General features: G+C 26.6%; 1 protein-coding gene and 2 long non-coding RNA genes across 3 annotated transcripts; 1 reads left to right on the top strand and 2 right to left on the bottom strand.

The window, feature by feature from the left end:
- Positions 1–1699: 1699 nt before the first annotated feature.
- On the bottom strand, positions 1700–6682 carry LOC123265413. Its single transcript, XM_044729137.1, has 3 exons — positions 6672–6682; positions 6335–6600; positions 1700–2151 (listed from the first exon to the last, which is right to left on the bottom strand). Exons 1-3 carry the CDS (start codon positions 6680–6682, stop codon positions 1700–1702), a joined length of 729 nt encoding a protein of 242 aa, XP_044585072.1.
- A 631-nt stretch (positions 6683–7313) lies between these two features.
- On the bottom strand, positions 7314–7878 carry LOC123265558. The gene is made up of 3 exons (XR_006509591.1): positions 7737–7878; positions 7480–7651; positions 7314–7402 (listed from the first exon to the last, which is right to left on the bottom strand). It is a non-coding gene; the product is annotated as an uncharacterized LOC123265558 (long non-coding RNA).
- Positions 7879–9924: 2046 nt separating this feature from the next.
- LOC123265559 lies at positions 9925–10487 on the top strand. Its single transcript, XR_006509593.1, has 2 exons — positions 9925–10144; positions 10222–10487. It is a non-coding gene; the product is annotated as an uncharacterized LOC123265559 (long non-coding RNA).
- The last annotated feature ends 4045 nt before the right edge of the window (positions 10488–14532 follow it).

The raw sequence follows: 14532 nt of genomic DNA, 5'->3' as shown, positions 1-14532 counted from the left end.
CATCAATTTTACTATATTTTAATAAAAATAAATGTCTAATTAAAATTTTTATGCTTAAAAATTGTACTTATAATAACTTTACAATTGTATTTTTTTAATAGTTAATTAATCGATAAATATTTTATGTGTGTAATTTTATTAGGTAATAAAAATAATTTTTCAATTTTAAAATTGAATAAACATAAACAAAAACACAAATTTTATAAGAACAAGTTCATTTTCTTTTAATTTTAATATAACATTTACAATTTTTTTACAGAAGAAAATAAAAACATAAACAGAAAACCAATGACAAATTTTTTTGATTAAATATGAATTACTCCTCTCAGTTAATGGTAATCGCATGTAATTCTTAGTAATTAATTTGATTGTTATGATTCAATATACATAAGAACTGATTTAACTGTGCAATAACAAATTGTTAACTTATAAATTATTAAATAATAAATTATTTAATCTATAATTAAATCACAGCAAAAGATTAAAAAATTTGATCACAGTGGTTAATCTCTTAAAATTATTTAAAATATTTTCACTTTAGCTCATCAAGTGATTTTTGGTTTCGTGTATTATAACTAATAAAATAATTTTTAAATGTAGTAAAAGTATAATAATTAGTAATTTGTTAAAATTTTTACATAAACAAGTATAAAATTAATTTTGTCTCTTTTGAAGAATATATAAAAAATAACTACATCTATATTAGATAATAGTGCTAATTGATGTTCATAAACTTTAAACTATAAAATACATCGATGAATTTTGGCAATAATTCATTCGGCAAGTTTTTACCTAAATCACTTTGGTTAAATTGAAAAGTACACGCTGGTATCTTTAATAAAGATTCAGCTAAAATGCTAATCTTTGTAAATTCTTCTGAAGCTATGCTCCAAAAAATTTCCGGAGATGTCGTTTTGGCAAATAGTTTGGCAAATAAACCTCGTGAATTTTTATAAAGTTCTAATTCTTGTAATCCTTCACAGTCCAATTCATCAATTAGAAATTCATAAACCATGTGACTGTATTCATTAATTTTCATGAAAGCATGACCCTTGTAGGATGGATGCAGAAAATTAGCCGTTAACGCTTGTGGCGTAATTACTTTTTTCAATACATAATCAATTATTCCAGTATATTCGTCATTTTTTATCAATGTTTTCAATTTAAACCATTCTTCAGTAGAGTCAGCGATAGAAAACTGTTTTTTATTGCTGTCAGATTTAAATTTTGAAAGAAATTCAAAAATAAAAATTCATTCTTTCAAATTATTTTCGAATGATCTATCAAATATAGTCATAATTAGATCTTGATCAAATTTCTCCAGCCCATCACCTACAATTTGACGAATGACCGGTAAATTTTTTAAACATATCGATAATTTAGAATCATATATGATTCCTATATATGAATCATATATATATATATAATCATATATATCATATATATCAATCATATATATCAATATATATATATATATATATATATATATATATATATATATATATATATATATATATATATATATATATATATATATCAATATATATATATATATATATCAATATATATATATCAATATATCAATATATATCATATATATCAATCATATATATCATATATATATATATATATATCATATATATCAATCATATATATATAATCATATATATGATTCCTATATATGAATCATATATGATTCCTAGGAATGCTCAAAAACATCTTCTTTGAGTTGAGATTTTTTATCTCCGTTTCTTTTCACTATTTCGCTTTCAACATTTGTATCCTTCAATTTATTTAACAAACGATTCACTTTAATGTCCAATACATCGTCCTGGATTGATGTAGTCAACGTGTCCACAGTTTCTAAATAGCATGTCAAATGCCATTTAACAGTAGACTTACAAGTAGGTGTTACTGTTAAAGTAGAATCACGAGTATTATCAATTGTTAAAATATTAACAAAGGATACGACACTATAAATTGATAAATCATATTTTTTAAGTATAATCACATTTGATTCCTCAACCATTTTAAAGTAGTTATCTGAATAATCCTTTTCATCTTTAAAGCTCCATGATTTAATAAACAATGTGTTGCTTCCAGCTTTTATTACACCAATTATCTCCAAAAATGTTGTGCAATCGATATTTTCTACAAAACAATAAAATTCCTTGTTTCTCATTTATGTTTACTTGATTATTAATAAATTTTTTATGAGCATTATCAAGTAAACATGTTGATAACTCAGTTTGACTACCCGGGAAAAAATGATCAGATCTGATCAGACATGAACAGGCATGAGTCTTCAGGTCTGATCAGGTATGAAAAATGACCGGGTCTGATCAGACCTGGCCAGGCATGTTCAGGTCTGATCAGATCTGTTCATGTCTGACTCGATCAGGTCCATAAAAAAAAAAAAAAATCGGTGCCGACGGGGATTCGAACCGTACACCTCGCGCTCTTCAGACTGACACTTTACCTCTTGACCAAATGATTCATCTTAACTTGAGAGTATCTTTCGAGCTACTTCAAGTAATTCAAATTTTATACATGATTTATCCTTATAGTTAACGGAGTTCTATACCTAATTTATTAATTATTAATAATTAATCATATATTACAGTGATTTATTCGGAACGGCTATGTATTTTTTCGCTCCATTAACATATGGTTCTACACTGAGAGAGAATTTTATTCAATAGTAATAAAACAGTTTATTTGGACTTGAAAAAATTTAGTTAATATTAATAAAATTATATTTCATATAAATAAAATTATATTAGTATTTAATAAAATTTCATAAGTATTTAATAAAATTTTCTTAAATACTAATATGTGTTTATTAAAATAACCACGAACGACGCTTTCGTTTGCTGTCATTAATACGAATATTAAGTCATTAAAAGAAATAATCTCAAAAAAAAAAAAAATTAATATTCATCAATTAATTATAATATATTCAAATATATTTTCACAGTAAAGTCTTTTAATAAATAGTATTAAGATTTTTAACAAGACATCCTAACCTAACCTATTTGTTTACTTCATGACGAATCACATGTAGAGATTTTAAATAATAAAAATAAATAAATATTCGATTGAATTTATGAAATCATAGTCTTTATTTTTAACAAATGCGTCCCTACATTGTCTGGTTTTCTGCTTCTGTTTTCATTTTATTAAATAATGTCTAGCTCTTATCGATTCATTTGTGAAATTTTTAAATTTAAGTGCATAAAAATTAACATCCACTCGGATAACAACAGTTGTAGACTTTGTATTTCAAAATATAGTTCCGACAAAATTCAATTTTACTTAATTATTTATTCAATTAATTACTGATCAATACTTGTTAGTTAGTTGATTAATGAATTTTCTTTATATTACATGTAGATAAATATTCATTACATACTAAGAAACATTTATTAGTATTTAATAAAATTTTTATTAGTATTTAAGGAAATTTAATTAATATTTAATAAATTTTTATTTGGGATTAGCCAAATAAACGTTTTATTAAATAGTAATAAAATTTCATTACTATTAAATAAAATTCTCTCTCAGTGTTGGCTAGATATCAGACATGGACAGGTCTGATCAGGTCTGAGCGTATTTAAGGCTTCAGACATGAACAGACATGAGCAGGCATGAACAGGTCTGATCAGATCTGAACGTATTTAACGCTACAGACATGAACAGACATGAGCAGGCATGAACAGGTCTGATCAGGTCTGAGCGTATTTAATGCTTCAGACATGAACAGGCATGAACAGGTCTGATCAGGTATAATTTCAGGCCTGATCATACATGAACAGGCCTGCTCAGGTCTAATTTCAGGCCTGATCAGATATGAACAGGTCTGCTCAGGTCTAATTTCAGGCCTGATCAGATATGAACAGGTCTGATCAGTCCTGATCATTTTTTCCCGGGATGAACAGACATGAGCAGGCATGAACAGGTCTGATCAGATCTGAACGTATTTAACGCTACAGACATGAACTGCAGAACAGGTTCATGTCTGAGACATGAACAGGTCTGATCAGACCTATCTGAGCATGCTTCAGACATGAACAGTTCATAGGTCTGAACAGGTCTGATCAGGTCTGATAATGTTCATGCCTGATCATACATGAACAGGCCTGCTCTGAAGCCTCAAATTTCAGGCCTGATCAGACCTGTCCATGTCTGATATCTAGCCAACACTGAGAGACAATTTTATTTAATAGTAATGAAATTTTATTACTATTTAATAAAACGTTTATTTGGCTAATCCCAAATAAAAATTTATTAAATATTAATTAAATTTCCTTAAATACTAATAAAAATTTTATTAAATACTAATAAATGTTTCTTAGTATGTAATGAATATTTATCTACATGTAATATAAAGAAAATTCATTAATCAACTAACTAACAAGTATTGATTAGTAATTAATTGAATAAATAATTAAGTAAAATTGAATTTTGTCGGAACTATATTTTGAAATACAAAGTCTACAACTGTTGTTATCCGAGTGGATGTTAATTTTTATGCACTTAAATTTAAAAATTTCACAAATGAATCGATAAGAGCTACCCGGGAAAAAATGATCAGGACTGATCAGACCTGTTCATATCTGATCAGGCCTGAAATTAGACCTGAGCAGACCTGTTCATATCTGATCAGGCCTGAAATTAGACCTGAGCAGGCCTGTTCATGTATGATCAGGCCTGAAATTATACCTGATCAGACCTGTTCATGCCTGTTCATGTCTGAAGCATTAAATACGCTCAGACCTGATCAGACCTGTTCATGCCTGCTCATGTCTGTTCATGTCTGTAGCGTTAAATACGTTCAGATCTGATCAGACCTGTTCATGCCTGCTCATGTCTGTTCATGTCTGAAGCCTTAAATACGCTCAGACCTGATCAGACCTGTCCATGTCTGATATCTAGCCAACACTGAGAGAGAATTTTATTTAATAGTAATGAAATTTTATTACTATTTAATAAAACGTTTATTTGGCTAATCCCAAATAAAAATTTATTAAATATTAATTAAATTTCCTTAAATACTAATAAAAATTTTATTAAATACTAATAAATGTTTCTTAGTATGTAATGAATATTTATCTACATGTAATATAAAGAAAATTCATTAATCAACTAACTAACAAGTATTGATCAGTAATTAATTGAATAAATAATTAAGTAAAATTGAATTTTGTCGGAACTATATTTTGAAATACAAAGTCTACAACTGTTGTTATCCGAGTGGATGTTAATTTTTATGCACTTAAATTTAAAAATTTCACAAAATGAATCGATAAGAGTTAGACATTATTTAATAAAATGAAAACAGAAGCAGAAAACCAGACAATGTAGGGACGCATTTGTTAAAAATAAAGACTATGATTTCATAAATTCAATCGAATATTTATTTATTTTTATTATTTAAAATCTCTACATGTGATTCGTCATGAAGTAAACAAATAGGTTAGGGTTAGGATGTCTTGTTAAAAATCTTAATACTATTTATTAAAAGACTTTACTGTGAAAATATATTTGAATATATTATAATTAATTGATGAATATTAATTTTTTTTTTTGAGCTTATTTCTTTTAATGACTTAATATTCGTATTAATGACAGCAAACGAAAGCGTCGTTCGTGGTTATTTTAATAAACACATATTAGTATTTAAGAAAATTTTATTAAATACTTATGAAATTTTATTAAATACTAATATAATTTTATTTATATGAAATATAATTTTATTAATATTAACTACATTTTTTTCAAGTCCAAATAAACTGTTTTATTACTATTGAATAAAATTCTCTCTCAGTGTAGAACCATATGTTAATGGAGCGAAAAAAAATACATAGCCGTTCCGAATAAATCACTGTAATATATGATTAATTATTAATAATTAATAAATTAGGTATAGAACTCCGTTAACTATAAGGATAAATCATATATAAAATTTGAATTACTTGAAGTAGCTCGAAAGATACTCTCAAGTTAAGATGAATCATTTGGTCAAGAGGTAAAGTGTCAGTCTGAAGAGCGCGAGGTGTACGGTTCGAATCCCCGTCGGCACCGTTTTTTTTTTTTTTTATGGACCTGATCGAGTCAGACATGAACAGATCTGATCAGACCTGAACATGCCTGGCCAGGTCTGATCAGACCCGGTCATTTTTCATACCTGATCAGACCTGAAGACTCATGCCTGTTCATGTCTGATCAGATCTGATCATTTTTTCCCGGGTAGGTACTTGGTAAGCTGGTCGCAATGTTTTACAAAATTTAATAAAATATTCATCCTCAACTAGATCAAATGGTAAATTCTTACTAAAAAAGAAATAACTTAAAGCTTCGTCTAATTTTGAATGCTCCGTCTCGCTTATTTTATCTATAAAAGAATTTATTTTAGGCGTATTCTTCTTCAATTTGACGGTTGATAATGTGATGACTCCATCAGTATTACAAGTAGTACAATTGTTATTCTCTTCATAACTTTCAGATCGATTTTTACGTTTTAATGATAAATGTCGAACTACAGAATCATCGCTGCTGTCATCAATATTAGAATTTTCAACTTCCCATATACACGTTTTTCTATGAAAAATAAACACTAATTAATGTCAAACTCAGTTGTTTAGCAGGGGTGGGCACGTAAAATACTATACGTATAATACATAGTTTTATACATGTATTATACTTGGTAGAATACCTTCTGAGTTTTCTACATGACGTATTTTACGTCGAGTCTTTTGGCGCCACCTGTGAACTTATAATGAACTTTTAAGATTGTGAATCGTAAACAAATAATAAATGAATTAGTTTCAACTAAGCTTCTTCACCTTTCATTTATTATAAAAATCATTTATTAATTTGTGTTGAACATCAAATTTCAATACCATAGTAAAGTTACATAAAAAAAATGCAACGAGGTGGTCGTCCAAAACATAATTTTTGGGAAGAAGGAGGTTTTAAAAGTATTCGCCAAAACGGCAAACAACTTGCGTCATGTTTACGGTGTAACAAAATTATAAACAACACTGCTGAACAGCGATTAAAAAGTCACAGGTAAAAATAATTCTTTTTTATTCTAACTAGATTAAATTTAAAATTTAATCTTTAAATAATAAATAATTTTTTTCACACAGTACTTTAATAAATTTATCGTGAGCTTTTTCAAGTAAAGTTGTCGATAACTTAACTTCACTAGGGACTTCATATGCAGGCCGTAATATTTTACAAAATTTTTTAAAATAAAGATCTTGAATTAGATCAAATGATAAATTATTACTATAAAAAAGAAGTTTTAAAAAGATTTCTTCGTTTTTTAGACAATGTTATATTACAGTTATCTTCAGATTCAGAAATTGAATCAGAGTTTTCCCAAATACGCGACTTCCTATAAAATAAATTTATAGTTTAATAATTTTAAATCATAGAAAATTAGAAAAAAATTGAGACTAAGATTAAATTAACCTGTGACTCTTCAATCGTTGTTCAGCGGTATTATTCATTATTTTTTTACACTTTACACATGATGCAACTTGTTTTCCGTTTTCACGAATACGCTGAAATTCTCCTTCTTCCCAAAAACTGTGCTTCGGTCGACCTCCTCTTTGCATATTTTTTTCTTTATGATATTATAATTCTATGAATTATTAATGTAAAAACTTCAATTTAATTAAATATTAGGTTAATAATGATAAATTTTTAGTTTATATTTATTTATTTACTAATTTAAGTTCATCAAAAGTTCGGTAGATGGTGTTGAAATACCTAACGTAAAATACGTCACGTAAGAAACCCAACCGGTAATTTACGTGTATTATACATGTATAAAACTAAGTATAATACGTTAAGTATTTTACGGGCCCTTCCCTGCCCGGGAGTATTAAAATACTCGGTTTCAGCGCGGGAAAGGAATCATTTTAAATAAAAGAATTCTATTTAGACGTTATTTAATTTTGATCAAAATTATTTAGTTGGTTTCAATTTATTATTCAAGTTGACAAAATATTAAAAAGCTTCAAAATATAAAATTGAGGTTTACAATGATGTGATCTTAGCAATCTAAGCTCTCGGTGAGAAGTGTCGTTACATAGTTTTTCCGAAGAGCTTCAAACTCCGTTCTTCTCCCACCATAACTTCCATACATACATCCACTCTAAGGAATACATAAGCACACACATTTTCTACTACATATAAATGATCCTTATATACTAACATGTATTTTCTCTATATCTATATATATTTAATTCAGCCTATCGGCCTGAAAGTTAGACTTCACTAATATACACTTTTAGCAATACAGTCATTATGTTTATTTAACTATTTTTATTAATTTAACAGACCCTTTTAAAATCTATTTATAATAAAAATTAACTTATAATTAACTTGAAATTAAATAACAATAAAAATTATAATAAACTATAACATGAAAATATATATATTATATTGTTTATAATATGTTGGATTAATGTTTGAGTTTGACTAATTAATAACTTGAATTAAATATTATTTCTATTATTTTACAATCGGGTTTTCTAATAAAATTATAAGTCAGTTTAATTATTATCATGTATAAAAGAATAGACATTATCGTTTAATTATAAATTAAATAATAATTAAATAATGATTCAATAATAAATCAATATTAAATTAATTAAATGATAATTATTAATTATAAATTAAATACAAGATAATAATTATTAATTATTTTAACTTAATTTTGCTTAACTACAATATTATATAAAGTTAGATTTTAACAGTAAATTTATTTAACGATCCTATTTTTGTTGAGTTACATATGGTTTTGTATTATTCTTTGTTACTTTAGAACAAGGGTCTATTGAATTTCACACGTGTCTTTTACGACTTTTCCTCATAGGGTTTTAAGTTCCATGTGGCGAGAAATAGTCCTTGAATTATTCAAGTACTTTTTATGGGTTCTGAAAATTCGGTTACAATGTCCTTTTGTACCGAAATATGTTTTTTTTATTTTATTTTATTTTCTTTTGTAAATAAAACAGACTTAACTAAAAGATGTTTATTACAACTGGTAAGAGTAAAAGCATTAAATAAATGATTTGAATATTTACTTCGAATATAAAATTTAACTAATTTTAATCATTTAATATTTATTAATTTGAATATTTCATTTGAATTCGCGCTCTCATAATAGATAGCGCTCTAATAACACGTAGCGTCACCTGCTGGATGCACTAGGTGCATTACATCTGTTATGCCCAGTAAGGTAACTAAATTGATCTTGCTGCCACCTCGCAGACAAAAGGACAGGCTATTGTCACGCAGAAGTGTTTTGATTATCATTTTTGATTTAATAATTCAAATTACTCTTTTAATCTTACTCATCAACCAAAAAAAAGAATGACATAAACAAATTTTTTTTTTAATTTTGAAATAAAAAAATATTTATATTTGACGGTAATAATTGTGATCGGCCTCAGACCGACATTTACACAACAGACCTATTGGAAAAATGAAAAAATTTGTGTGACGATAAAAACTGTCACAAAACGGTATTGGTGACTGTCACGTTGTATAAACTGAAAATCCCATAATAAAATATCCCATAATAAAATTGAGATGAAATGTATGTGGCATTAAACTATTCGTAACATTCATGTTATCAAAATTAAATAACGTCTAAATAGAATTCTTTTATTTAAAATGATTCCTTTCCCGCGCTGAAACCGAGTATTTTAATACTCCCGGGCAGGGAAGGGCCCGTAAAATACTTAACGTATTATACTTAGTTTTATACATGTATAATACACGTAAATTACCGGTTGGGTTTCTTACGTGACGTATTTTACGTTAGGTATTTCAACACCATCTACCGAACTTTTGATGAACTTAAATTAGTAAATAAATAAATATAAACTAAAAATTTATCATTATTAACCTAATATTTAATTAAATTGAAGTTTTTACATTAATAATTCATAGAATTATAATATCATAAAGAAAAAAATATGCAAAGAGGAGGTCGACCGAAGCACAGTTTTTGGGAAGAAGGAGAATTTCAGCGTATTCGTGAAAACGGAAAACAAGTTGCATCATGTGTAAAGTGTAAAAAAATAATGAATAATACCGCTGAACAACGATTGAAGAGTCACAGGTTAATTTAATCTTAGTCTCAATTTTTTTCTAATTTTCTATGATTTAAAATTATTAAACTATAAATTTATTTTATAGGAAGTCGCGTATTTGGGAAAACTCTGATTCAATTTCTGAATCTGAAGATAACTGTAACATAACATTGTCTAAAAAACGAAGAAATCTTTAAGTAACTTTTTTTATAGTAATAATTTATCATTTGATCTAATTCAAGATCTTTATTTTAAAAAATTTTGTAAAATATTACGGCCTGCATATGAAGTCCCTAGTGAAGTTAAGTTATCGACAACTTTACTTGAAAAAGCTCACGATAAATTTACTGATCGTAAACTAAACTTGAAGGAGAAAAAAGGAACATTATTATTTTGTAAAAATGTTGTTCAAACAAGTGGCTTAGAGATTATTGCTATAACAATAACTGGAAATGATACATTATTTCTAAAGTCTTGGATCTTGGGAGAAGAAAGTGATTATATAAGTAATTATTTGCAAATGATTAACGAGTCAAGCTCGATCGCACTTAAAAAGTATTATATATCAGTGTATGCTGTGATATCATTTATAAACATACCAAAAAATAATCGTATTCTTGATTCCACATCAGCATCGTAACTTCCATCGGAATCTATATCTATGTGGCACTTTAATTGTCATTTAGAAACTGTCGATACACTTATGCAGCAATTCACGATGATTCTTTATAAATCAAAATTAATCGTCTGTTAAACGCTATAAAAAGTACTGATGTTGAAAAAGAATTAGTAAAACGAGGTGGAGATACTCTATCAGCTGTCAAACAAGATGCTCAGTTTTTATACTATTCCAAATTATCGGTATGTCTTAATAATTTACCTCTCCTACGTCAAATTCTTGGTGAAGGATTGGGAAAGTTTAACCGAGAAACGATATTGTACATATTCGATGATGTATTTGAGAATAATTTAAAAGAATCTGTATCAGTATTCGATTTTCTTTCAAAATTTATAACTAGAAATAGTGGAAATGATTTTAATATTGCTGACGCCATCGAGGATTGGTTTAAATTAAGATTACTGATAAAAAATGATTATTTTTAGACATCATTGACAATGAATTAAAAAAAATCATTACTCCCCAGGCGTTGACGGCAAATTTTTTGCATCCATTATATAGAGGTAGTTATTTCATGAAAATTAGTAAATATAGTAATATAGTTTATGAATTTTTGATTGATGAACTAGATGATACAGGATTGCAGGAATTAGAGTGTTTTAAAAATTCTAAAGGTTTATTTGTAAAGTTAATTACTAAATCTACCTGTTCAAAAACTTTTTGGAGTATATAGCTTCAGAACAAAATCCAAATCTTAGTATGTTGGCTCAATCATTATTAAAAATACCAGCATGTACGATAAAATTTAATCAGTATGACTTAGGTAAAAACTTACCAGAAAAATTAGTTCCTAAGTTCACTGGTGTTTTTTATAATCTTAAATTTATGAATGCTAATTAACAAAGAATATATTATATAAATTTTCAATCATTAAATATATTATACAGGTATAGGAATTATTATTAAACAATTAGATTGTTATATTGAATGTTTGTTTCAACCTATGAAAGACCTGTAATTTTAAATCATAATTAGTATATTTACATTTTATAAACTTGTAAATAGCAATTTAATTATTTATATTTTTCTGTGATCAATTAAAACAACTTATCTAAGGATTATATTATATACAAGACATCTTATAAGCAAATTTTAATTGTTACTCAACAGTCATTAAAATTAAATGAATGAAAATCTGTGATCAAAGTAACTTATTATTATAATTATTTTACTGTGGTAAATTAAAAAAGTTATTCTATTTATTAAGTTAGCTTATAAGTAAATTTTAATTGTTACTTAAAAATTATTAAAATTAAATTAATGAAAATCTGTGATCAAAGTAACTTATTATTATAATTATTTTACTGTGGTAAATTAAAAAAGTTATTCTATTTATTAAATTAGCTTATAAGCAAATTTTAATTGTTATTTAAAAAATGAAAATCTGTGATCAAAGTAACTTATTATTATTATTATTTTACTGTGGTAAATTAAAAAAGTTATTCTATTTATTAAATTAGCTTATAATCAAATTTTAATTATTTTTTAAAAATGATCAAATTTGATAAATAAATAACTGAGATTTGAGTTCTTACTAATTTCTGTGATTAGATTAATTTATTGATCTCAGTTTATGATCAAATTACAAACAAATTCTAAACGTTATGTAACAATAATATTAAAACAAATATGTAAGAATAATCAATAAATACCAATTTAAATATGGTAATTATTTACGTATGTATTTGATTTGTTTTTATAATAAAAATTTTCATAGAAAGTAGAAATAAACTTTGTTCTGGATACATGATATTTTACGAATTTATTTCATCCTTTTACTGATAATTTATAATTAAGAAATCATTATTCTGGAAAATTTTTATTAAAAATATATTTGATGTGAATTTCAACTTTACTAATAAACACAACAATAAAATTATTTACAACACAATTTTTATTTCTTCAAGTATATAACTAAATTAATTATCATTGTAAATTTTATAATAATACATACACATTACACAATATATATATTTTAAATACTCATTTCGAATTTCCAGAACTCATTTTCAATGTATAATAAATGTCGATTAACTTTTCTGAACGTTCGGGTGTTAAACGATTTCGAAGACAAGAATGAACAAATGACCAGTTTGAAAATAATCTTTCAATTTGTGCTGATGACGATGGAATGTTAATCAATTGTTGAGCTGATTGAGAAATTACTGGGTATGAGTTTTCGGCCATTTGCCAAAATAATTTTGGAGGGACATTTCCTTTTTTCAGTAATGATTCAAAAATTCCAACTTTATTTTCATAAGCTTCCATATCATGATAAGATTCATTTAATTCATTCCTTATAAATTCAATAGCTTGAGAATAATATTTATCGGTATGACGAAACTGTTTTCCTTGATAATCTGTATGCAATAAATTCGCTGCTAATAAAATTGGAGTCAATACTTTGTCAATGCGTTTTTGGACAATTTCTTGAATTTTTTCATTCTCAGTCGGAACGTTTAATTTCATCCACTTTTCAGCTGCATCAGGTAAAAGTAAAAATTTGACTGTTGACATTTCGTAATTAATGAACAAACTGGATCAGATAAAACGATGAAATCTTGTAATTTTGTTATTAAAGAATCATCGGAAATCTGATCATTCAAAGTAATCAATTTTTATTTCTCTTGTTTTTTTGATTTTGTAAAAGACGGATTGTTTAATTTATTACTGATCATTTTTTTCATTATATCTAAATTTTTTAAGCAACACCGAAACGCATCACGATAACTGCACCAACGAGTTTTGCAAGCCAATTTAATTTTTGTTCCTCCGTTTTCTATTATCTCTCGTTCTAAATTAGAAACTTTGAATGTACGTAAAATGGTATTTATAGATTCTGCAAATGATTTATCAATAAGGTCCTTGGCAAGTAAATTTCCATGATGACTGCTGCATCCTGCATGCCATAAATTTACAGCTTTACCTATTGCTGTCATAACTGGAGCGTTATCAAAAACTACGGCATAGATGGTTTTATTATAATTTGTTTTGGCTATTTCGACAGCTTCTTTAATAACTTTAGTTAATTGTTGTGTATCTTCAGATAACAATGTGAAATTCCAAGAGTTTAAAAAAAAACTTGGTTCATTTGCTGTATGAATAATACATACAACATTTTTAGTATTTGCAACCGAATTTTTCCAACCATCTATCACTATTACTCCTTTTGACTAATCCATTTTTGTGTGTTCACTTGAAATTTTGCTGAGTAATTTATTTAACAACGTATTGGAGAGAGTTTTTCTGCATGGCAGATGATAGTTCGGATTTAACGACTTAACCCGTCAGCACTCACGTTATGAGCATTTTGCTCACGCAACAACATCCGACTTATAGAGCGGCGTTGTAGTGCAAGTGAGACATTAAAATTTACGTGAGTTCTGACGGGTTAACAAACTCTTTAAACGGAATTGATTCAACAATACTAAACAGAAGATTGCATCCTACGAAAAATTTCACAAGTTTTTCATCAATAGTTGATAAATCACTCCTACTATTTGATGAAATGCTTGAAGTCGCTTTAGATTGATTATCAAATGAAATATCAGCTGACCTTTCTTCAGAGGATCTACTTAGCACCTATAGAAATGTAAAGAAATATTTATTCAAAATAAAAAAAAATTTGTTTTTTTGAAAATATTCACTGAGAAAAAAAATACTTTTACTCAATTAACAATTTCTTGGTTCAAGAAATTCGATGAGATTAAATATTCTATTATTTTTAATTACTAATTT

The sequence above is a fragment of the Cotesia glomerata genome, linkage group LG5 (genome assembly GCF_020080835.1).
Source record: "Cotesia glomerata isolate CgM1 linkage group LG5, MPM_Cglom_v2.3, whole genome shotgun sequence".
NCBI lineage: Eukaryota > Metazoa > Arthropoda > Insecta > Hymenoptera > Braconidae > Cotesia > Cotesia glomerata.
This window is presented reverse-complemented; position numbering and strand designations above follow the sequence as displayed.

What these genes read in the sequence shown, in the direction of transcription:
- LOC123265413 (XM_044729137.1), bottom strand. An exon ending in TTTAAGTTATTTCTTTTTTA is followed by an intron (nt 2,152 to 6,334) that starts GTAAGAATTTAC and finishes ATTGTTTTGTAG; the next exon opens with AAAATATCGATTGCACAACA.